The sequence below is a fragment of the Panthera uncia genome (genome assembly GCF_023721935.1).
Source record: "Panthera uncia isolate 11264 chromosome B3 unlocalized genomic scaffold, Puncia_PCG_1.0 HiC_scaffold_1, whole genome shotgun sequence".
NCBI classification, from domain to species: domain Eukaryota; kingdom Metazoa; phylum Chordata; class Mammalia; order Carnivora; family Felidae; genus Panthera; species Panthera uncia.
In genome coordinates, this window is record NW_026057582.1 from 11,890,383 (window position 1) to 11,915,350 (window position 24,968).

Below are 24,968 nucleotides of genomic sequence, written 5' to 3' on the forward strand. Positions count from 1 at the left end.
TACAAGGCAGCTAGGAAAAGCTTCTTCCGTTTCCAAGGGTGCAGCCACACCTCTGGCAAGAAAGCCTGCTCCTCCGTCCCCTCTACATAAAAGTTCAGGTCCCAAACGTTCCCTCTGTCCCTTGGTTAGTTTTTATCTCCCTTCTGACCCCTCCAGGCACTCCGAAGACCTCTCCGGAGGGGCCCAGGGCGGCGGCTGGGAGAGGCGGGGAGGGAGGGGCCGAGCGCGCAGGCCCGCACGCTCAGGTACCGGCCGGGCGGCCCCGCCCCGCCCCTCGGCGCGCACCTCCCGAGGGGCGGGGCGGACTTGGAGGGACCGGGGGCGGGGTCTCGGGGCGCTGCCGCACGAGGTGACCCCGGGCCCGGCTCCCGCTGGAGGCCACGGCGGAGCGCCCGCTGGCTGCAGGAGGTAACCGGCCTCGGCCGCGCGGCGCCGTCTCAGCGCGGCGTGGAGCGGGGGGGCGCCCGGGAGCGGCGCGTGGAGACCCCGCGCGGGGCGGCCGGGCGGCACGTCTCGGGCGGGGAGGGGGCCTTGGGCCCAGGTGCGCCCTGGGGCCGCTCCCGGGCGCGCAGCGTGGCGCGGGCCTCGAGCGGCCGCGGTCGGGGGCCTCCGGGGGTGGGGGGCGCGGTGTGAGAGCGGCCCCTGCCCCAGCCGCCCGGGGCTTGCGGATGTGTACGGTTTTTCGTCTCCTTTCACTCTTTAGAAACGTCGCCTTGCTTGGGGGCTGGGGGTGGGGGGTGGGGGGCGGTTTCCCGAGTCTCTCAGTGACACCTGCTCTCCGGAGCCCTCGGGGAGGTCCGAGGTCCCCGGACAGCCGAGCTCACCGTGGCCTGGGCGGGGAGGGGGCTCAGTGACTCGGGGGTGGGGGGCGAGGCCAGGCCCCTGCCCTGCCCGGGTCCGCTCACTGGGACGCCCGGACGGGAGGGAAGGGACCCCAGCCCGCACCCTGCACCCCGCACCCCGCTCCCTGCCCGGTATAGGCGGCCTCTGGGCAAAGAGGGAAGCGAACTTCCTTTGCCTGGAGAGTCCGGTAAGAACACATTAGCGGAGTGTCTTTAATCTGTGACGTTTCTGAAACTTGTAGAAGCAGAGAAGGGGTATTAAAATGTCACTTACCTATGGTTTTTGCAAAACAGGAATTATACACCCAGCTTGATTTTAGATTTGGCTTCTGTCTCTTACAGTTTTTTTTTTTTTTTTCTTCTTCTTCTTTGCTGTGGTTTCCTTTAAATAAAGGAAAGTAGGATGACTGATTTGTGGGGTATATTGCACACAGGTAGGCGTCCAGGGATAGGCAAGATAGTTGCCAAGCCAAAAACACCGATTCCTTTAGAATACTAAAAAATACAGCATGTAGAAGGATTGCGTTGGTTTTTAGAATATTATTAATTTTCTCACTCCAGGTAGGCATGTAGTAGAATTTTGTCTTCTGATTAATACTGCAAAAAGTAGCCTGGAAAATACGAAGAGTTAACAACAACAACACCGTCTATTTACTAATTTGATATTTTGGTACGTAACTTCATTGTGGTGAAAACTGCTTCTTCTGGAAGGACATGTTGATATTGCTTGCCTTTGAGAGCTGGGATTGGAGGAGATTTGCCTTTTATCTCTTGTGTTTTGTACTTTTTGTTACTATGAGTTACCTTCATAACTGGAGGAAAGTCTTTATAAAAATTTGTGTTTCTTTAAACCCTTCAAGAAAAATATTTCAAAAGTATCTCTTGTATTTTATGGCTCCACTTGAATTATAGTTGTATTCACGCATAAAGCTAACAGACTGAGATTAATTCAGGCTGAGAGAAAAGCAGTGAGATTCTTGGAGACCATCTGGCACACCTGTCTGGTATTGGGATTTTCCGAAGTCAGGATAAGAGTTGTAAATGTTGGAAGCATCATGGATTTGTGTAGTTAGTCCCGTGAGAGTGGAAGAAATCTTCCAGTAAGAACAAGAAAAGAAGACCAAGCACGGGAAACCAACATTGAAGTGCCGTATAGAGACAGCCATGGAGAGTGAGGAGGAGAATTCAGGAGAGAAGGAGGAAAATCTAGCAGATAATGGTGCTTAGAAGGCGGGAGAGGAAAGAGTTTTAATCAGGAGGGAAGTCTATCTCAGTCAAATGAGTCAGAAGGATCTGGAAGATAGGCGCTGATTAAATGTCTCTTGGCTTTGGTAGTTAGGATAGGAGGAGGTCATTGACCTCAGCAAACACAATATAAGTAAAATGATAACGATAGAAGCCAAATATGAATGAATTTGAGGAGTAAATAGAGAATGAAGAAATAAAGATAAGGAGTGTAGAGTCCTTATTTTGAGAGACAAAGATTAGAAGAAGTTACAGGTGGTAGAGGGGAGTTTATGGTCCGTTTGGAAAGAACATAAGGACAGTCGAATACCTTTATGTTAAAGTGCATCTCACAGCATTGTTCCCCTCTCGTGGTTAAGTAGCAGAAGCTGAGAGCAAATAGCTGAGCAGACTGAATAGAACTATTGTAAGAAAGATTTTCATCGTCCCTCATTCAAATTAGCGCGATCTTAGTGGTATTTTGGTCTCTTGGGGTCTGGTGTTATCCGTATTAAAGTCACACTTTCACAAACTGTGTTGGATTGTATTTCACCTGAGTTCCAGTACTGTGAGACTCCCAGCTTGCATTTAAGTCATGTGATTCCTCTTTAGATATTTCAATGATTCTTCTAAATCTCTTATGTGGAAATCAGACGTCTTTACTAAATCGGAATTCATGAGGCGTGCACCAAGGGCTTTGCTTCAGTTATTACCATGCATTCAAGGGAAAAGGCCCTTAACGTGAAAATTTCTTTACAATGAGTGTCACTTCGGTCATCATTGAAGTTTAATTTTTTTCGTTGCCGTTCAGACAAGTAGTTTTATGTATATTTACCTGGTGAATATACAAATAATCGCCACAGTGGAAAAGGCCAGTAACCAAATGTTGCAAAGGATATGGAGCACCTGGAACGCTCATTCTCTGCTGATGGAAGTGTCAATTGGTAAAGCATTTTGGGAAACCTGTCAGTGTCAAGTAAAGTGTGACATATGCATAAAGTGTGTTCAAACCTGACAAAATCCTAGAAAATGCAAAGTAGCCTAAAGTAACAGACAACAGAGGGTGGGTGCAAAGGAAAAGGACTGGAAAGGGGTGTGAGGAAACTTTTGGGAATGGTGAGTGTGTTCATTTTCTTTTTTTTTTTGTTTGTTTATTTATTTTGAGAGAGAGAATGGACATGGGGGTGGAGGGAAGGGCAGAAAGAGAGAATCCCAAGCAGGCCCCGCACAGGGCTCGATCTCATGAACAGTGAGATCATGACCTGAGCCGAAATCAAGAGTTGGGCGCTTAACCGACGGAGCCACCCAGGCACCCCTTCATTTTCTTGGTTGTGAAGATGCTTTCACCAGTGTATACATATGTTTGACTCATGTAATTATACATTTTAAATATGCATAGGGATGCCTGGCTGGCTCAGTCGGTTGAGCGTCCGACTTCGACTCAGGTCATGATCTCACGGTCTGTGAGTTTGAGCCCCGCGTGGGGCTCTGTGCTGACAGCTCAGAACCTGGAGCCTGTTTCGGATTCTGTGTCTCCCTCTCTCTCTGCCCCTCCCCCTCTCGTGCTCTGTCTCTCTCTGTCAAAAGTAAATAAACATAATAAAAAAAAACCTTTTTAAATGTGTATAATTTACTGTAAGTACCTCAATAAAGCTGTAAACAAATAAATAAAAATAGTGGAAGATGGGGTGCCTGGGTGGCTCAGTCGGTTAAGCATCCAACTTCGGCTCAGATCATGATCTCGCGGTTTGTGGGTTGGAGCCCCGCATCCGGCTCTGTGCTGACATCTCGGAGCCTGGAGCCTGCTTCAGATTCTGTCTGTCTCTCTCTTTCTGCCCCTCCCCTGCTTGTGCTCTGTGTCTCTCTCAAAAATAAATAAACATTAAAAAAAATTTTTTTAAATAGTGGAAAAAGATATGCTAAATATATTTTTTCTTTTAAATACTGTAGTTATCTCAGGGTGATGGGATTATTGATAATTTTTATTTTCTTCATATAGTTTTCTGTAATTTTCATGTTTTCAACCACAGCCATGCATTTACTTCATTTTTAAATGAGAAATTATTTCATATGTACAAAATAGTACTTTTCACACAGCTATAGATTTAGAGAATACAAATAAAATAAATGCCCCTGTACTCATATCATGCTTTAGAAATAATACTTATTGGGGCACCTGGCTGGCTCAGTCAGTTGGGTGTCTGACTCTGGCTCAGGTCATGATCTCACAGTCCATGAGTTCGAGCCCCACGTCGGGCTCTGTGCTGACAGCTCAGAGCCTGGACCCTGCTTTGGATTCTCTGTCTCCCTCTCTCTCTGCCCCTTCCCCACTCACACTCTGTCTCTGTCTCTGAAAAATAAACATGAAAAAAAATTTTAAAGAAACAATACTTATGAATATTTTCAAAGCCCTGTGTCTCTCTCTTTCCATGCTGCTACTTTTTTTTGGTATATTATATTTATGAGATTCATTGATGTTGCTATGTTACAGTTCATTTACTTTTTATTGCTCTATATCATTCCATTGTATGACTTGACTGCTGTTTATCCGTTTTCCTGTTAATGGATGTTTAGGGATATTTTCCATTTTCTTTTTTTTTTTTTTTTTTTAATTTAATTTTCACTCTTTGCCGCTAAGCGCTGTTTTGTTATGGCCATTCTAACACATGTCTCTTTGCCCAGAAGTAGAGTTGTGGATCTTCAGTTTTGCTAGAACATACTGAATTTTTTTTTTCCTTGACAGAGAATGTGAGCGTGAGTGGGGGAGGGGCAGAGAGAGAGAGGGAGAGAGAGAGGGACTCCCAAGCAGGCTCTACCCTGGCAGTGTGGTCTATCTGCACTGCCAGACCCGGGCATCTGTCTCACAAATGGTGAGTTCATGACCTGAGCGGAAACCAAGAGTCAGACGTTTAACCGACTGAGCCACCCAGGTGCCCCCATACTGAATTGTTTTGCAAAGTGGTTATACCAGTTTATACTTCCACAGGCAGTGTGTTCAATGTTCACCTTGTTCCCTTCCTCAACATTTGAGACGTTTGTACAACAACATTTGTAATGATCTGAATTGTTTCTTTTCGACAATCTGGTAGGTGAGAAATGGTCCTCCACTGAACGTTGAATTTACATTTCCTTAATTACTGATGATGTCAGATGTTCCACAATTCTGTTATGTCTGTTTATGTCTTTTGCCTATTTTTTTGACTTAAAAAAATCTCCTTCTAGAAGTTGCATTTATTTATTCATGGTACTGAGTCTTATTGGTTATGCATGTGGGAAATATCTTCTCCCCAGCAAGTGGCTTGTCTTTTACTTTATATGGTTTTTGATAGATGTATTCTATAGTTTAGAGTACTTGAGTGTTTCAGACTTTGTCTTTATGGTGTATGCTTTTGGCATCTTTCTGTTTTTAAGCTTTGGCTTTTTTTTTTTTTTTTTAATGTGTATTTGTTTATTTTGAGAGAGAGAAAGTGTGTGTGCGCCTGTGAGTGGGAGAGGGGCAGAGAGACAGTGAGCGAGCGAGCGAGAGAGAATATCCCAGGCAGGCTCTACACTCAGTGCAAAGCCCCAAGCAGGGCTCAATCTCACGACTTTGAGATCATGACCTGAGCCGAAATCCAGAGTCAGACACTTAACCAACTGAGTCACCCAGGTGCCCCTTGGCATCTTGCTTAACACATTTTTCTCTTCCTTGAGGTTAGAAAGATGTAGTCTTATATTTTCTTCTGAAAGCTTTAAAATAGTGTTGCCTTTTGTATTTACGTCTTTAATCAATATGTGATTGATTTTTGTGTCATGTGAAGTGGGGGTCCAGTTTCATTTATTTTCCAGACGGCTAATCAGTTTTTCCTAGCATCATTTATTGAACATTCTGGTTTTCCTCCTACGGATCTATACGCATCATATGCCAAGTTTCCATATATGTGTGCGTATGTTTTTGGACTAATCTTTCTTTGGTCTCTTTGTGTATTCTTGCTGCAATCATATTTACTTTAATTGTGTAAAGAGCCTTGATACCTAAGAGAAGGAGTCACCTACTTACAATTCTTTTAAAACTAGACTCCCCCTCAAATTAATTTTTTTCTAAAGTAAACTTTCATTGGAATATATTTTAAATCTTAAATATCTACTGTAATCAGCTGAAGTCACAAGGAATACTGAAGCTACTTTAATGTAGACTATATCAGGCTTTTTGTTTTTGCAGATCCTGTCCTAACTCATTAGAGTTCATTCTAACTTGAAAAGTAAATAGAGAATTTTCATTTTGGGAATATAGTTAAGATTTGGAAAAACTTTCACACTGAAAATAGCTAAGAATGCTGCAGTGCAATTTTTAAAAAAGGTACTTATGAATTAATATGCCAAAATCAAAGAGAAAGCTGAAAATCAGAGACTAAAGGAGCCCTTAATTCTTATTTGCTCTGAGTGCATTTGCTAAACTGGGGAGACTTGATTAGGTTTGATTAAGAATTCAGTGGATTTGCAGGACAGGAGGCGTAGTTAGAAGTCAGCCTAGGGCTCGTTCAAGGTAAGCTAACAAGAGAGTCTCTGCCTCTAGTTCTGGAAATCCCAAAGGTCTGTGGCTTCAAGGACTAAAACTCACTCTACCTCTTTTAGGGAACCACAAGGAAAGTTGCCTTGACGCCAAGTGAAACAGGAGAAGAAAACGTGTCCTTGGAAAGTTGTAACCATGGACGGTGGTAGAGAGGTGGTTCACATCACCTTGGTGGTCCCCAAAAAATTCCAAGATGTAATTTTTTTAATATCTTATTTTTCTTTAGATACAATTCACATACCATAAAATTCACCCTTTTGAAGTGTACAGTTCAGTGGTTTTTCATATATTCACAAAGTTGTGCAACCATCATCACTAATTCTAGACCATTTTTTCCCCCGGAAAGAAACCTGTACCCATTAGCAGTCACTTCTCATTTCCCCGTTTTCCCCCAATCTCTGGAAATCACTAATGTGCTTTCTATTTCTATGGATTTGCTTATTCTGGGAATTTCATGTAAATGAAATTATACAATACGTGGCCTTTTGTGTCTTGCCTTTTTCACTTAGCATGTTTTCAAGGTTTATCTGTTTGGTAACATGAATCTGTACTTGATTCGTTTTATTTTTTTTTATTTTTTATTTATTTATTTATTAAAAAATTTTTTTTTAACATTTATTTATTTTTGAGACAGAGAGAGACAGAGCATGAACGGGGGAGGGTCAGAGAGAGGGAGACACAGAATCTGAAACAGGCTTCAGTCTCTGAGCTGTCAGCACAGAGCCTGACGTGGGGCTTGAACTCACGGACCGCGAGATCATGACCTGAGCCGAAGTCGGCCGCTTAACCGACTGAGCCACCCAGGCGCCCCAGTACTTGATTCGTTTTAATGGCTGAATAAGATTCTACCATATTTTGTTTTAGTATTTCTGTTTGTTAGTTGATGGACATTTGGGTTGTATCCGCTTTTTGGCTATTATGAATAATGCTGCCGTGAGCATTTGTGTACAATTTTTGTATGGAAATATAGTTTTCATTCTCATAGCTGTTACCTACGGAGTGGAATTCTTGGGTCATATGGTAATTCCATGGAGGAACTCCCGAACCATTTCCCAAAGCAGCCACACCAGTTTTTATTCTCCCCAATAATCTTTGAGGGTTCCGGTTTCTCTAGATCTTTGTCAACACTTGTTTTTGTCTGTCTTTTTGGTTATAGCCGTCCTCAATGTATGTGGATTGGTATCTCGTGGCTTTGATTTGCATTTCCCATTACTGCTGATGTTAAGCACCTTTTCATGTTGTTTATTGGTCATTTATCTGTCATATTTCTTTAGAGAGTCTATTCACATCCTTTGCCCATTTTTAAATTGGGTTATATGTCAATGTGAATTTAAAATAATATGGTAAACAAATGCAGATATTCTCTGTGGCAGTGTATTTTTATCTTTGTCTCTAAAAAGTTCTGCGAATAAAGTTTCAAAGTCACTGAATAATTTGTCAAAGATAACCAAGTGCACAGGAAATAAGACAGCCTGAACAAGAGTCAGCAGAAACAACAGATGATAAGAAGTAAACTTACAAAAGCTTACATATTGGAATTACTACTTATGGACTATTAAAACAACTAGGATGGGCTCAGGGCACCTGGGTGGCTCAATCAGTTAAGCATCCGACTCCTGATTTTTCACTCAGGTCATGATCTCAGTCATGGGATCGAGCCCCGCGTCAGGCTTTATGCTGGTAGCACGGAGCCTGCTTGGGATTCTTTCTCTCCTCCCTCTGCCCCTCTCTCTCAAAAAACAAACAAACAAAACTATGATAGGCTATATTTAATGAAGTAAAATACAAGTCCTTCCTTTTTTCCAGCTGCTTTTGAAATTTCCTCTTTATCACTGGCTTTGAGCCATGTTATTGTGATGTGTCTTGGCATAGTTTTCTTCATACTTCCTATGCTTAGTGTTTGTTGAGGTTCTTAGATCTGTGGTTGGTAATTATCAAATGTGAAAATTTTTAGTATTTCTTCAAATATTTTTTCTGCCTCCCCCCATCTCCTTCATGGATTTCAATTACACGTTTATTAGGCTGCTGGAAATTATCTCATGGGTCATAGATGTTCTTTTTATTTTGTCTTTGTTCTTTTTTCTCTTTGTTTCATTTTGGGTAGTTTCTCTACCTGTGCCTTTAAGGTCTTTAATCTTTTCTTTTGCAATATCTAATCTGCTATTAATCTCATCCAGTGTATCTTCTACCTCAGATACTATAATTTTCAATTTTAGAAGTTGCATCTTTTTTGTATCTATCATGTGACTTCTTAACTTTTTGAACATACAGTGTCAGAAATGTTTTAAAGTCTAACTGTCCATGTATTTCTGTGTGGTTCCAGTTGGTTGATTTTTCTCAATGGTTTTTTTTTTTTTTTCCTTTTTGCATGTTTGGTCATTTTTTTTATTGGATGCCAGATATTGTGAATTTTACCTTGTGTGCTGGATAGTTTTAGATTTTTAGAAGTATTTTTTGCTTTGGGACATATTTGTTTATCTTGAAAGAGAGAGAGAACCAGTGGGGGTAGGACAGGGAGAGAGGGTGACAGAGGATCTGAAGCGGGCTCTGTGCTGACAGCAGATGCAGGGCTCGAACTCATGAACCATGAGATCATGACCTGAGCCAAAGTCCTCAGGTGTTTAGCCAGCTGAGCCACCCAGGTACCCCAGGACATAGTTTTTTTTGAAAATGGTTTGATCCTTTTGAGTCTTGCTTTTTAAATTTGTTGGTTGGAAAGCAGACTAGCATTTAGTTAGGGCTATTTATTACCCCACAGAGTCAAGACCTTCTAAGTATTCTACCCAATGTCCTGTGAATTATGAGGTTATCCCAGTTTGGTTGGTGGGAACAGACATGAGTCCTGACCTTGGCGAGAGATGGTATGGTTTTTGTAATCTTTTCTGGTGGTCTTTGCCCAGTCTTGTGCAATTTGCTTGTGTGCATGCTCTGAGCAGTGCCCGGCTGAATCCTGGGGGGTAGGGGGAGGCTTTGCTGAGGTCTGTGGTTGTCTCTGTGTGTACCTCTCTACTCTCCAGTAGTCTGTCATGCAAACTCTATCTGCCTTCTTTTTCTTTTTAAGTTTTTATTTACTTTTGAGAGAGAGAGAGAGAGAGAGAGAGAGAGAGAGAACGAACAAACACATGAACTGGGGAGGGGCAGAGAGAGATGGAAAGAGAGAATCCCAAGCAGGCTCCGTGCTATCAGCCGAAAACAAGACCTCAGCCGAAAACAAGAGTCAGAAGCTTAACTGACTGAGCCACCCAGGTGCCCCATCTATCTGCCTTATTCATATTCACATAAAGTTGTTTTCTTTTCTGCATCCCTCCCCCATAGTCCCCAGTTCATTTTGGATGACTCAAGGCCATCAACTTTGAGGACCTTTGAGAAGCAGTAATGGTTTTTAACCAGTCCTCCCACATTCCTTTCATGATTAATGTAAAGTATTTGCAGTCTGGCCGGGGGTCAGAAATGTGGTTTGATGAGTTCATTAGGAGTTTTTATGTGAGGTAGTTATACTTTGTTCCCTTGTCGATCAACTACATATTTGCTGAGTTCCTCCTATGTTCCCAGTATCATATAGGGTGCTGAGTGATAAGTAGAAAGTAAGTATAATATTGTTTCTGAAAAGTTTATATTTTAGAAGGGGAGAGAGAACAAGTATCATAAATGTCAAGAAAATATATATATATATATATATATATATATATATATATTTTTTTTTTTTTTTTTTTAAGTTCACTGGATGTTTAGAAATGAGAGAATTCAGTATGACCTGAGTGGTCAAGGAATACATCCTTTAAACTAGGGCTAGGGGCACTTGGGTGGCTCAGTTGGTTAAGCATCTGACTTCAGCTCAGGTCATGATCTCCCAGCTTGTGGGTTTGAGCTCCTAAGCGTCCGACTTCAGCTCAGGTCATGATCTTCCAGCTTGTGGGTTCTAGCTCCGCATTGGGCTCTGTGCTGACAGCTCAGAGCCTGGAGCCTGCTTTGGATTCTTGGTCTGCCCCTCCCCCACTCATACTCTGTCCCTTTCTCTCTCTCTCTCATAAATAAACATTAAAATTTTTTTTTTCCAACCAGGGCTAAAAAAGGGATTTTGAAAATGTATCAATTTTTAAAACAAATCAGTTACAAGATATAATGGAAGAAAAGATGCCGTTGCTGATAGCCAAACAGATCTTAAAAGCATACACTTAACAAGAAAAGTTCTGCATTTACATGAGAAAAACTACAAAAACTCTTCAAAATACAAACACAGGGTGCCTGGGTGGCTCAGTCGGTTAAGCGTCCAACTTTGGCTCAGGTCATGATCTCACAGTCCGTGAGTTCGAGCCCCGCGTCGGGCTCTGTACTGACAGCTCAGAGCCTGGAGCCCATTTCGGATTCTGTGTCTCCCTCTCTCTCTGACCCTCCCCTGTTCATGCTCTGTCTCTCTCTGTCTCAAAAAAAAAAAAAATAAATGTTAAAAAAAGTTTTTCAAAATACAAACACAGACTAGAACAAATGTTCTGGGTAGGCATGCACAACATCTTAAGAATGTCAGTTTTTTTTCTAAAATCATTTATAAATATAACAGAATCCCAACAAAAGTACCATTAGATTTTTCCTCCTGGGGCTAGACAGATTATAAAGTTCATTAGTAAGAACAGACAAGCAAGGAAACCTGGGAAAACCTTGAAATTAAAGAACAGTAAGGTTGGGGGGGCCAGCCCTGCTGCATATGAGAGCATATTACTATAGGCCATTATCATTTTATTTTTTATTAATTTTTTAATGTTTATTTTTGAGAGGGGGGAGGGGCAGAGAGAGAGGAAGACACAGAATCTGAAGCAGGCTCCGGGCTCTGAGCTGTTGGGCACAGAGCCCGACACCGGGCTCAAACTCATGGACCACGAAATCATGAGGTGAGCTGAGGTTGGACATTTAACCACCTGAGCCACCCAGGTGCCCCTGCACTTTAAAATGTGTTACAGGAAAAGACAGTCCAGTTGAAGAGAATAGAAAATATATAAATATCTCAATTATATGTGGAAGTTCAGTCTATAATAAAGGCAGCATTCTAAAATCATTGGAGAAAATACAGAATTTTAAATAAATGGTGTTTGTGATACTGGAATAGCCAACTGGGAAAGGTGGGATTGAATCTACTTCTCATACTGTATGTACGCTGGGGTGTTAATATAGAAAGTAGCACCATACTAAGTATTAGAAAAGACCATGGGTAAAGTCTTTTATGACCTATGTATGAGGAAAAGTTTCCTGTGAGTCCAAATCCAGAAACAAAGAGGGAAAACTTAGGTAACCATAACTACGTGTATGTGTATTCACACATTCATGTATGTTTTTATGTGTGTATATATATACACACACATCCCCCCCCCCCCCCCTCCCCCCCCCCCCCCACACACACAAGGCAGAAAATACCTCAAAAAGACAATGACAGACTGGAAGAATGCTTGCCACTTATATCATGGACAACGCATTAATCTCTCAACTATATAAAAATCCTCTAAAACTGAGGCAGAAAAGGACCAATAGCTTTATAGAAAGATGGGCAAAAAAGGTAATGAACAGTGAGTTCATAGAAACAAATACAGATTAGCCTTATATGAAAAGGTGCCCAATCTCACGTAAAAGAGATGCTAATTAAAACAACACAAGATATCATTTCTTTCCTATCAGATTGGCATTTTAACAAATACTTTGTTGGTGTCTGTATTTGGAAGCTGGAGCTAGTGTATTGGATTAAGAATTTGCAGATTATGACCTGCTGAATGGGGAGGTACAAGCCACCGGCAGGGGTCTGCAGGTAGTTAGTTCCCTCATCATCCGAGCTCCCACTTTGGGGAAATGAAAACCCCCCGGGGTCGTTTTGATTGAAGGCACAGTGTCAGTACACCCACACAAAGGAAGTAAAGTCAGCAGATTTGTTACTTACAGATCCCAGAAACGGAAGTAGGAAGGTAGAGATGAATTAGGATTTGCTGTGAGTTGATAACTCTTTCATCTGGGCGATAGGGATTTTCTTACATCATTTTATCATCTTTTGTATACATTGGAATTTCCTATGAAAAATGTACAGAGTTTAAGTAGGCATAAATGAAGAGAGTGCATTTGGAATAAAGTCCGTGAGCCCAAGGTGGGCAATCGGACATAAAGTTCTTAATACAAACTTAAGTTCCTGGTAAATTTAAAACAGACTCCCAGGGCGCTTGGCTGGCTCAGTCGATGCAGCACAGTACTCTTGATCTTGGGGTTATAAATTCAAGTCCACACTGGGTGTAGATATTACTTAAAAATAAATCTAAAAAAAATAAGACAGACTCCTTTTATTTCCATCTTATGTTATATGTGACTTAGCTGATAACTGTGTGTGTGTGTGTGTATGTGTGTGTGTAATACAGTGTTTATTTTTATTTTTTTATGGCAATCACCTTTTATTTTTTTTCTTTGCTTCGCTTTATTTATTTTTTTTAATATATGAAATTTATTGTCAAATTGGTTTCCATACAACACCCAGGGCTCATCCCAAAAGGTGCCCTCCTCAATACCCATCACCCATCCTCCCCTCCCTCCCACCCCCATCAACCCTCAGTTTGTTCTCAGTTTTTAAGAGTCTCTTATGCTTTGGCTCTCTCCCACTCTAACCTCTTTTTCTTTCCTTCCCCTCCCCCATGGGTTTCTGTTAAGTTTCTCAGGATCCACATAAGAGTGAAACCATATGGTATCTGTCTTTCTCTGTATGGCTTATTTCACTTAGCATAACACTCTCCAGTTCCATCCATGTTGCTACAAAGGGCCATATTTCATTCTTTCTCATTGCCATGTAGTACTCCATTGTGTATATAAACCACAATTTCTTTATCCAGTCATCAGTTGATGGCCATTTAGGCTTTTTCCACAATTTGGCTATTGTTGAGAGTGCTGCTTATAAACATTGGGGTACAAGTGCCCCTATGCATCAGTGCTCCTCTATTCCTTGGGTAAATTCCTAGCAGTGCTACTGCTGGGTCATAGGGTAGGTCTATTTTTAATTTTCTGAGGAACCTCCACACTTTTCCAGAGTGGCTGCACCAGTTTGCATTTCCACCAACAGTGCAAGAGGGTTCCCGTTTCTCCACATCCTCTCCAGCATCTATAGTCTCCTGATTTGTTCATTTTGGCCACTCTGACTGGTGTGAGGTGATATCTGAGTGTGGTTTTGATTTGTAATACAGTGTTTAAGATATATTTTTCTGTTGGTGTAATTCTAAATGTTAAACCAACTTATAAAGTATGAAGTTGTATATTGGCTCCATTTATAGGACCTTTGGATTACTAAAAGAATTGATTTGGAGGAAGTGAAAATTTTTCTCAAACTTTTTATGAGTGCCATATTTTCTTGCAAATTTTGCTTGGGCATTGATTTGGGTATACCTGGCAAAAAAGAAGACTGAGAGTGGAATTTTCCCTTTTTTTCAGGTTTAACATTGAGATTTTTCATCTAGTGATTTTTGAGTATCTCATTTTAATAACTTATAAGAAGCCTAGCTTATACAGAATTATATATAAGATAAAAAATCTATCTTCCTTGAAACATTTTTGCTTTGTATTCCTCATTACATCTTAGAAAGACAGATAATATGATTTGTTTAGTGATACCTAACGCATTAAGCCTGATCATGTTAACTTGTTTTCTGTTCTGCCAACAGATTGATACTAAAATTGGAAGTTTGTATCAATTGCTGACTGTTAGAAATTGTATGTAATGGCAACAGAATTTCTAAAGAGCTGCTGTAGAGGATGTTTCTATGGTGAAACAGAAAAGCACAATTGTGAGTTTGGCTTCTTTTTACATCAACAAACATTTATTTAGTATCTTTTTTATTTGTGGCATTTTGTAATATAAAGATAAATGAGAAATATTTCCTGACATCATGGGGGAAGCAGACATAAATGTAAGGCACACCAGGTAAGTAATAAGGTACCCTGGGGCATAAGAGACAGAAATTCAACCCAGCGGACACCCTGGGACATGACCACTGAGAAGATGGCATTCGGCATGGGAGTCTGAAGAGGACTTCAGCAACTGCGTGGGAAGAAGAAAGTCAGAGAAGGTGAAGATTGGACGCGACGGTTAGTAGTAGGTGGACGAAATTGCACAGGGGAAGGCAGGGAGAGAAGAGAACTGTTGAGTGTGTTTGGGGACAGTATACTCGGGCAAATGTTTTAATTCGAATAAAGATAGTTCTAGTTGATGACAATGCGTTAAAAAACACCTTTCACAAATGAATGACTAACGGAGAAGAGACCCATTATTTCATGAAGACCCCATATTTATGAAGGACTTCTGGAGATTTCCCTTTCTATTTAATGGTCTCTTCATTTTCTTCAGAGTTATGACTGGAACTTTATTTGTCTTTGGCTTTTTCTTGTGTTTCATTGTCTGGAGCATAGCTCCCTAGTATATTTGAATAGGAAGGCTTCTTTTTGCATTAAAACATCTCCCAAATTCCTGCACAGTAGTAGTTGTACTTCCATCCAGTCGACAGACAACACCGCTCATACATAAAGATGAACTCTGGGTGTCCCTTACCTCCCCAGCCTAAGTCGCCAGCTTAGGAAACACATATAATTTGAGACCAAGGACAAAATAGGTCACAGAAGCTAATACAGGGAGAGTTGCTAGTGTATTAGGGTAAAAATACATTTTATTTTGTGATTCAGTAAAGATTTTTGGAGAGTTGGGAGACCTTTAGCTTCTCTTCAGAATTGCTTTATATATTTAAGACCGTTATTAACCACTAGTTCTGACAACAAGAATTGCTTCGTTGGCAGTATTTTTAAATGCCTGGCTTTTACTTGAAAGTATTGTGGAATTAACTACAAAATAAACTTATTTTCCATCTGTGAACTCTTTTTGTGGGAATGAGTTTCTTTAAAAACTGCTTTTACCATTATGATAAGTTAATATACTTTGGCAATGGTATGTTAATTTTGCAAATATTGCCTGGACAGAATTAATGTAGATTCCAGAAGTGCTTGATAGGACCTAGAAGTGGTAGTTTTTCTATCAGCAGTTTCTTCTAGAAGATTAAGTAAGTACCAAAGCATGGTAACTTTAGATTATTATATATAACTCTACATTCATATTTGTGATTTTTCTTTTTCTTTTCTTTTTTTCTTCTTTTATATGTAGTTTCCACAGAAAGAGACTTTAAAGCAGCAGTCCCAGAATGTCAGAATACCACTGTCTGTGTACCTCCATTGACTTCTGTCTCGGTAAAGCCTCAGGTTGGCTGTACTGAGGATTATTTACTTTCCAAATTACCGTCTGATGGCAAAGAGGTACCATTTGTGGTGCCCAAGTTTAAGTTATCTTATATTCAGCCCAGGGTACAAGGAACTCCTTCGCATCTGGAAGAACTGGAAGGTAAACAATAAAATGGCAGGATTTAAAAATCAACATGTAGCGTTTAAATGCTATTGTTTCTGTTATTTTGTTCTTTCATATGTTTAAAGATATAAAATCCTTTTATATATAAATTTTATATTTTGTTTCATACATGTTTTGCTCTTTCTGTAGAGGAACTTAATGTATAATATTTTTGAAAGATCTCATTATGAAATCTGATCACATTCAACACATCTGTGTATAGATGTGTCCTTTTTGAAAGGAATCATGTAATGTCTCAGTTATCTTTAACACGTCTGGAAAGAAAATGAGGAATTTGTTTTTATTTGATCAGTAAATATAGAAAGCATTCTTAAATTTTTTTTGTTTGAGGATAGTTCTTATTTTCTATCTTCTAAAATTTGGTGTAAAGAGAAGAAAGGAAGCAATGGAGTAGTCTTTCTTCACCACTACACTACATGACCCAGTCTCAATAGCCACTTGAATGAAATAGTCATTGGGTAGATTTTGGTTGATGTTGTTAGAGGCCAAGAGAGTAATGGTAAGAAGAAACAACATGTAACTCTTGTATTTTAAAAATAATTTGCTTCAGTCCATTGAAACACTCTCACAGTGTCCCCCCCCCCCCACCTCAAAGTTTTATTATGAAACATTTCAAACACACAGAAAAGTTGAAAGACTATAATGGTGAATGTCCACCACATAGAATCTGTTGTTAATATTTTACCAAAATTAATCACATGTCTGTCTATTGATCTATCCATTATTAATCCTCTTTGAGTGGGGCATGGGTGAAGAACACATTTCGAAGTAAATTGCAGACATTAATATACTTCTAAATACTTAAGCATATATGTAATTTATTAGAGTTCCGTATCTGTTTATAGTTTTCTTCTTTTGATATAAACGTTATACATAATGAACTACCTAAGTTTTAAGTTTGTATTTGTTGAGTTTGGTTAAACGCATCTAACAGTGTAATCCAGACTCCTGCCAAGATCTAGAATATTTTTCCAAATAGTCTTTTCTGCCCCATCCTTCTTCTCTTCTTTTTAAAAAAATTTTTTGACATCTATCCATTTTTGAGAGACAGAGACAGAGCATGAGCAGAGGACAGGCAGAGAGAGGGAGATACAGAATCTGAATCAGACTCCAGGCTCTGAGTTGTCAGCACAGAGCCCGATGTGGGGCTTGAATCCACAAACCGTGAGATCATGACCTGAGCCAAAGTCAGACACTTAGCTGATTGAGCCACCCAGGCACCTCCCATCCTTTTTCTCTTCTCATTTTGGGATTCCAATTAGACACATGTTGGACCTTTTTATATTGTTTTATGTGCCTCTGAGACTTTCTTTTTTTTTTTTTTTTTTTGCTGTTCAACTTTTTTCCCCCTCTGTCAAGATTGGGTATTATTGACTGTCAAGTTCACTCTTTCCTCTGTCATCTCCATGCAGCTGTTAAGCTCATCCAGTTAATTTTTATTTTAGACATTATATTTTTCAGTTGTTGAATTTACATTTAGTTCTTTTTTTGTAGATTCTATTCTTTTGCTGTGATTTCATTTTCTTTTTTTTTCATTATTGTGAGCTTATTTTCTCTTATGTCTTTGGACTCTAGCATCTTTGGTAATTCTAACATCTGGGTCACTTAGGTGTGGATTCTGTGGTTTTCTTTTCTTTTTTGAAAGTGCGTCAACTTTTCATGTTTCATTGTGTATGGAGTAATTTTGGATTATTTTCTGGATGTGGGGTGTTTTGTTGTAGACACTTTAGAATCATATTATATTACTCTGAGAGGGTTTTTTTTTTAAATAGGTGATTAACTTAGTTAGACTATGCTGCAAATTCTGGGTCTTTGGTGGCAGCTCTTAGCTTAGTTTTTGTATCTTTTCTTAAATTATTAAATTTTTGTTTTTTATTTAAAAAAAATTTTTTTTAACGTTTATTTATTTTTGAGACAGAGAGAGACAGAGCATGAACGGGGGAGGGGCAGAGAGAGAGGGAGACACAGAATTGGAAGCAGGCTCCAGGCTCTGAGCCATCAGCCCAGAGCCCGATGCGGGGCTCGAACTCACGGACCGTGAGATTGTGACCTGAGCTGAAGTCAGACGCTTAACCGACTGAGCCACCCAGGCGCCCCAAATTTTTGTTTTTTAATGTTTTATTTTATTTTTTGAGAGACAGAGGCAGAATGAGCAGGGGAAGGGCAGAGAGAGAGAGGGAGACAGAATCAGAAGCAGGCTCCAGGCTCTGAGCTGTCAGCACAGAGCCCGACGTGGGGCTTGAACCCACGAATGCAAGATCATGACTTGAGCCAAAGTCAGATGCTCAACTGACCGAGCCACCCAGGTGCCCCATGTATCCTTAGTTGGGGTCCGTCCCATATATGTGTGGCTCAGGGATCAGCCAGATATTTGAGCAGACTGTATTCACAGAATTTGGAGCTTTCTCCTTTCCAAGATTCCCACCTTGCTTTCTAGCAGCTGTGGTTGCTCTGAACTCCGCCCTCTGGTTCTTCAGGCCAGAAAGAGTGTGGATTTTTCTGTTGGAGTTTATCCGCCCTGTGCAGCACCAACTTTGGCTTGCCCTCAGGCTAACAGTCATTAAAACAGGCGGCCCTGTTCCCTTTCTTCCAAGAGTCAGTGCTCTCCAGAATCTGCCCTGCTTTTGCTCTCCAGAATCTGCCCTGCTTTTGATCACTGTCCAGTCCCTTCAGGGTTTTTGTTCATTTTGTTTTGGGTCTACAGTGTACTGTTGTTATCTATAGGAGAGTTGGGTTTGGTAGGAGGGATCTTTTTTCCTTCCTTCCTTCCTTCCTTCCTTCCTTCCTTCCTGCCATCCATCCATCCATCCATCCATCCTTTCTTTTTTTCTTTTAGAGAAACAAGGAAAGAGGAACCCTGTGCCTGGCCCACCACCTTGTTTTACACCTATCAGTAGTATCTCTCACAATCAGTGTTTAAAAGCTTTGTGTCACAGGATACCTTGATAATTGGTCTTTCTCCTTTTCTTGTGCTTGTTAACAGCATTGAGATTAAGCCATATAAACAGTTTTGTAATCTGTTTTATTCCTATCACACATTGTGAACATGTTTTCATACTCATTGCTTTTTAATGGCCCCATAGTATGAAATCTATAGATGTGCCATAATTTAATAAATTTTGTCTTCTTAAAACATTTAGGGTATTTTATGTATTATTTTCATAATAAAAATGAGAAATACCTACCTAGCAATATGTGATAATTTTTCTTTTGTCTTTTCATTAAATCACTAGAAAACAGATTGCTTTTTGGTTTGAATGAGTGGGAAATTGGTTTACACTTAAATTATAGGCTCAATGAAGATGTGGTAAAGCCATCTGATTTTTATTATATTGGAGAGAAAATCATCAGAGTCAAGAAAGTATTCTTGGTGCCTAATTATAGAAATCAGACATGCGCAGGTTGTATGTGTATGTGCCTGTGAATGATGGGTTGACAAGGAAATTTTGAGAAGAAGACAGGACAGAGCACTGTCAGTAATGACTAAACTTATGTTTCAAGTATTCGGATTGTGTTTTGTTTCATTTCTTACTTACCGATGTGTCTGATGACAGCCATAGATTACTGCTTTGTAACCCAGAGATCCCATCGTTAACATCTTACTGCACTTGCTCTGTCTCTTATCTACCTATCCATTAAGAGAATGTGTTTTGAATAAATACTGAAATTTTAAATAGAGCTTTCGAGAGGTGTAAAGTAAATGTTACTTTGCATTTCGTTTTATATTTATAGCACTGTGGTTCTGTAAATTGAGAAACATGCCTTTTGAGCTTTAAAAATAATATCACTGTATACTGTTTGAGAGGAGAATTGGAATTCCGTAAAGGAAAAATGAAATCAGAATATTCTTTTTTAGGTATAGCCCATAAAGGTAGTGAGTCATTTTTGGTACTACTACTCCTGACAGCATATTCTTGTTACCATAAACAGACTTGTAGCAGTGTTTGTGTGCTGAATGATTTAAGGGTTAGCTTATAAGGTGCACAGGCTCCTTAACAAAGCTCTCTGGCATCAGAACCCCCTCTTGGCGCCCCTCTGCCTATGTATTATGCTTGGATTGCACACATAGCTATTTGAACGGGGGTGAGGATAAGATCTCACCTCATAACCCCATATTTTATTTTTCTTTTCTGAACTCAGTGTGAAGCCACCTGTTTTATTGTTTAGCTCAATTCAGAAAATATTGGTTTATACTCTGGGTTCTATTTGAAATGGGACAAGAAGAATGAAAAGATGGCAATAATTTAAACTCTTAAAAACTTTATGCCTCTGTGTTATTTCCAGTGTGATTCTTAACTTTGAAAGGAACTTGATCTATTGTTTTACCCTTTTTAAATTGTGAAATATGCACATGTAGAAAAAAGGAACAACAGAAATATGTAACTCAGTGATTTACTCCAATGCAGGACACGTGTATGGTCACCACTCGAGTAAACAAATACGCACTGGCAGCAACCCAGATATGGTCTTTTGTTTATGATAGGTCCTTTCATTCAGCATTATTTTTGTGAGCTTCACTCAAAGTGTTGTCAGTAGCTTCAGTTTTAATATCTGTACAGAAAATACATTTATTTTCATTTATTATAAATGGCGTGGTATAGTGTTTCTGCATAGCATACAAAAGGTCTTTTTATGTAGTCTATATAGACTACTGTTCATTTTACTGTTAATGGGCATTTGAGTTTTTTCCAGTTTTGGGCCATGGCGGGTAATAATGCCTCTGAGCGTTCTTGTACTCGTCTGTTGGTGCACATGTGCGGGCATTTCAGTGGTGTGTATGTCCCCAGATGGCACTGCCATTTCATAGGGCATACGTCTCCCTCAGTCTTGGTGGAAATTGCCAAACTGTTTTCCATAGTGATTGCCTCCGTTTATATTCCCTCCGGCAGGAGTGCGATTTCTTGTCAATGCTTGCTTTTGTCAGGCTTTTTAGTTGTAACCCATGCTGGTGAGTTTGTAGTGGAATCTCACTGGAGTTTTCATTTGTGTGTCTACCTCATGACTAATGAAATCAAGCACTCACTCATGGTTTTGGCTATTTGGATGGCTTCTCTTCTGAAGTGCCCGCTTGAGGCTTACAGCCAATTTCTGTTGGGGCTTGCTTTTTCTTATTGATTTGTGGGAGTTCCGTATACATTCTGGATATAAGCCCTTTGTTGGTTATATGTGTTGCACATAACTTTTCCCACTCTATGGGTGACCATTTCACTCTCTTCGATGGTCTCAAAAAATAGAAAATTTCAATTTTTAATGTAGTCCAGTTTATTAAAAAATGTTTTTTATAATAATGCTGTGTTGCATTTAAGAAGTTCTTGCCTGCCGTAAGGCTGTGTAAACTTTCTTATAAGTTGACTGAAATGTAGACGTTTTATTGGTTTGCCTTTAACATTTAATTTAGATCCGCAGTCCACATGCAATTAATATTTTGTGAATTTTTTTTAGTTGGGATGAGGTTGTTGTTTTTTTCTTCTGTATCAATATCCAATTGTCTTAGCACCTTTTAGTGAAAAGACTGTTCTTTCTGCATTCTTATCCAGTGCTGCATTGATTGTAAATCTAATGTCCATAAAAACAGTGTCTCTTTCTGGTCCTCTGTTCTGTTCAGTCTTATTTTATTGTGTACCAGTGTTCTGTTCTTAAAACTCAGTAGCACAGATCTTTCCATCTTGTTTTACTTCTTAAAGTGGATTTCGTTTTTTTGTTTGTTTTTGTTTGGTTATCCTAGGCCCTTTGTGTTTCCATGTAAATATTTTCTAATAATCTTTTTGTTAATTTCTAACTTTATTATATCGTGGTTAGAGAGCACACTGTGATTTCTGCCCTTCCAAAGAATTGCTCTGCATATCTCAGCATGTGGTCAGTTTTTATAAATGTTTTGTGTCTTCATCAAAAAACTATCTTTTTTTTACTTGAAAGATGTTCTTTATGCAAGTAGAAAAACAAAAGGAAACTCAGGGATGCCTGGATGGCTCAGTTGATCGAGTGTCCACCTTAGGCTCAGCTCATGATTTCACGTTTCGTGGGTTCGAGCCCCGCGTCAGGCTCTGTGCTGACAGCTGGGAGCCTGGAGCCTGCTTTGGATTCTGTGTTTCCCTCTCTCTCTGCCCCTCCCCCACTCACGCTCTGTCTCTCAAAAATCAACAAACGTAAAAAAAAAAGAAAAGAAAAGGGAAACTCAGATTAAAAAAATACAGGAAAATACAGGATTGTGTATAGGGCAAAGAGAAATGCCACAGCACAAGAGAGAAATTACCAGACTGTCTTGAGTGCAGGTTTCATGGCTGATCCCTGGCAGGATGCTCCATGCAGAGCACAGTAAATAAACATGTGCGGATTTCTATTTTATATCTCAAGCACGTGTGATTTAGTATTACTTGAGGAAAATTTTTTTCTTCCTCTTGCGTTGGATACACCAGCTGTTAGTTAATAACTTCAAGAAAAGGGTAAAACTGTAGAAACACTTACTTTCAGGATCTGCCAGAGCATCTTTTGGAGATCGAAAGGTAGAACTTTCCAGTTCATCCCAGTACGGAGCCAGCTACGATGTATACAACCCATGCTATAGGTATCAGCACATTTCACCTGATTTGATCCGGCGCCTTCCTCCACGTTCAGAAGCAGCGAGACTGTATGGATCAGGTATGAACATTTTTTGTGTTTTTTCTTTTCGTGTTCCTCTTTAACAAATGTAGAAATCAAATAAAGTCTAAGACCCTGGGAGAGATGATTCTCATGATGAAGAAGAAAAAATAAGATAGAGAAAAGCAAGGCTTCAGAAGTGATATGAAAAACATTATGGCTTCTCTGTGGTATTCTATCTGATGTAAAAATTGAAAGATTAATGAATTATGTGTATTGAGAGTTCCAAGTTCCATTTTCTTTGTCCTTTTCTGAAAAGTTTCATTTTCAGATTATTTCTGTATTTTATACATCATCTGCCTATTCAGAAATTCTACAACAGGTATTTGTTAGCTTTTTCTTTCCTGCTCTGTTCAGTGAAAATGATAAATTTACAAACTCATGATGAGATGACAAATGTAAAGAAAGAAAATAGAAAATGCCCAAATAAGGAGTGCCTGGGTGGCTCAGCCGGTTAAGCATCTGACTTCGGCTCAGGTCATGATCTCGTGGTTTGTGAGTTCGAGTCCCACGTCGGTCTTTGTGCTGACAGCTCAGAGCCTGGAGCCTGCTTCAGATTCTGTGTCTCCCTCTCTCTGCTCCTCTCCTGCTCACTCACTCTCTCTCAAAAATAAATAAATGTTAAAAAATTAAAAAAAACAAAGTGCCTAAATGATTATAGAATTTTCTCAGTTTAATATTTGAGGACTGTATCAATTTTAGACTGCTATAAATGTACATATCTGATTCATAAAATCCTGTTTTTCAAGATTTTAATGTTATATATAGCTACCTCAACAACTGAATTCAGGGTGAGGTACTGGAAACAAAGCCGAAGTATTTATTTAAATACTTATTTCAGCACTGTGTTAGAATACACAGTATACAGAGTTCCATTCTTTAAGAATCTCCTAATTTAGGAGAGAAGCTAGAAATATAGACTAGAAATACAGGAGCACATGGAATTCAGTATTTTTTTTTTTAATGTAATAAGTACTCATTAAATAGTTGAATTGCATTTAGCACAGAGGACCTATGTTCTCTTATATCATTCCTATGGGATATAGAATTGAGTAATGAAGCAAAAAGAATGAATATTTCCTGCTTGATGGTTGATGTGGATGTGAAAATGTATTGTTTGATTTATATTGGTTTCTGTTTGGAACAAAAGTAAAATAATTGTAAAAAGTTTTAAATTTTATTAGAAGAGGTTTTTTGTTTTTTTCCTCATGTTTATTTTGAGAGAGAGAGAGAGAGAGAGCGGGTGTGTGCACGCACATGGGGGAGGGGCAGAGAGAGAGGGAGAGAGAGAATCCCAGCAGGCTCTGTGCTGTCAGTGCAGAGCCCAACTTGGGGCTCCATCTCAGGAACTATGAGATCATGACCTGAGCCAAAATCAAGAATCAGATGCCTAACTGACTGAGCCACCCAGGTGCCCCAAGAAGACTATTATCTCTTAAATCGATTGCATTAATATTCATGATAGATAGAACTAAACAGAGATTTAGTTCATGGTGAATAAGTAAAATTCCAATGTTTCTTCTTTAATGTAAAGACATTTTTCCATGTCCATTCGTAGTTTGTGATTTAAGGACCAGCAAACTTCCCAGTTCCCCTGGGCTAAGCAAGTCTATGTTTGATCTTACAAGTTCATCCCAGCGGTTCATCCAGGTGAATTACTTATATAAATGTATACGATAATTTATTTTCAAGCTAAAAACTCAGAAATGTGTGAATTACATTAGAAACAATAAATCTATGGTAGTATCTGAAGAGTTAACACTTGGCATTTCCCATGTATATTATTTCAGGAAGCTCTCAGCTGAATAGTAAAAGGCAGTAGTTTTTTTGTTTTTTTGTTTTCTTTTTAATGAATCTTACGTCTCTTGGTGTACACTCAGGCAGTCTTGAAGGCAGTTGGAATTTAAAACAGTATGGTTAAAAGTGCTTATTGATTTAACCTTCCTTGTTGATCATAACTACCTAGTAAATAAAAAATACTATTTCTATTCAGACATAGGGCCTAATTAACATTAACACAGCATCCTCCTATTTTTTAAATGGAATAACTTTTCGATGTTTAAAACAGTTTCTTCTAAAAATACAAGTAAATTGTAATCATTAAAAATTGGAAGATAGAGTTAAGCAAAGTGAAATGACAAATCACCTATATTCCTGTAACTGAGAATAAAAGTACTATGAAAATATCGTTGCATATACTTGCGGGCTTTTTTCCCACGTGAATGTATATGCATACATTTTATTCAAATGGAAGTGTATTCTAAATAATCCTTAGCATCCTCAGTAGAGTTAA

The 24,968-nt window shown here is 39.5% G+C and overlaps 1 protein-coding gene across 4 annotated transcripts in view; it reads left to right on the plus strand.

The window, feature by feature from the left end:
- The first annotated feature begins 305 nt into the window (after window positions 1-305).
- Window positions 306-24,968, plus strand: part of TC2N (tandem C2 domains, nuclear) — a 46,875-nt gene continuing 22,212 nt past the window's right edge. For 2 of the 4 annotated variants that reach the window (XM_049612304.1, XM_049612301.1), the window contains exons 1-5: window positions 5,491-6,813; window positions 14,292-14,414; window positions 15,779-16,012; window positions 22,508-22,675; window positions 24,234-24,325. In XM_049612304.1, the coding sequence (XP_049468261.1) occupies window positions 14,348-14,414; window positions 15,779-16,012; window positions 22,508-22,675; window positions 24,234-24,325 (561 nt within the window). In that variant the 5' untranslated portion in view covers window positions 5,491-6,813; window positions 14,292-14,347. Of the gene's footprint in view, window positions 409-5,490; window positions 6,814-14,291; window positions 14,415-15,778; window positions 16,013-22,507; window positions 22,676-24,233; window positions 24,326-24,968 lie in introns of those variants that run through there. The other 2 variants (XM_049612303.1, XM_049612302.1) reach the window with 2 other exon arrangements.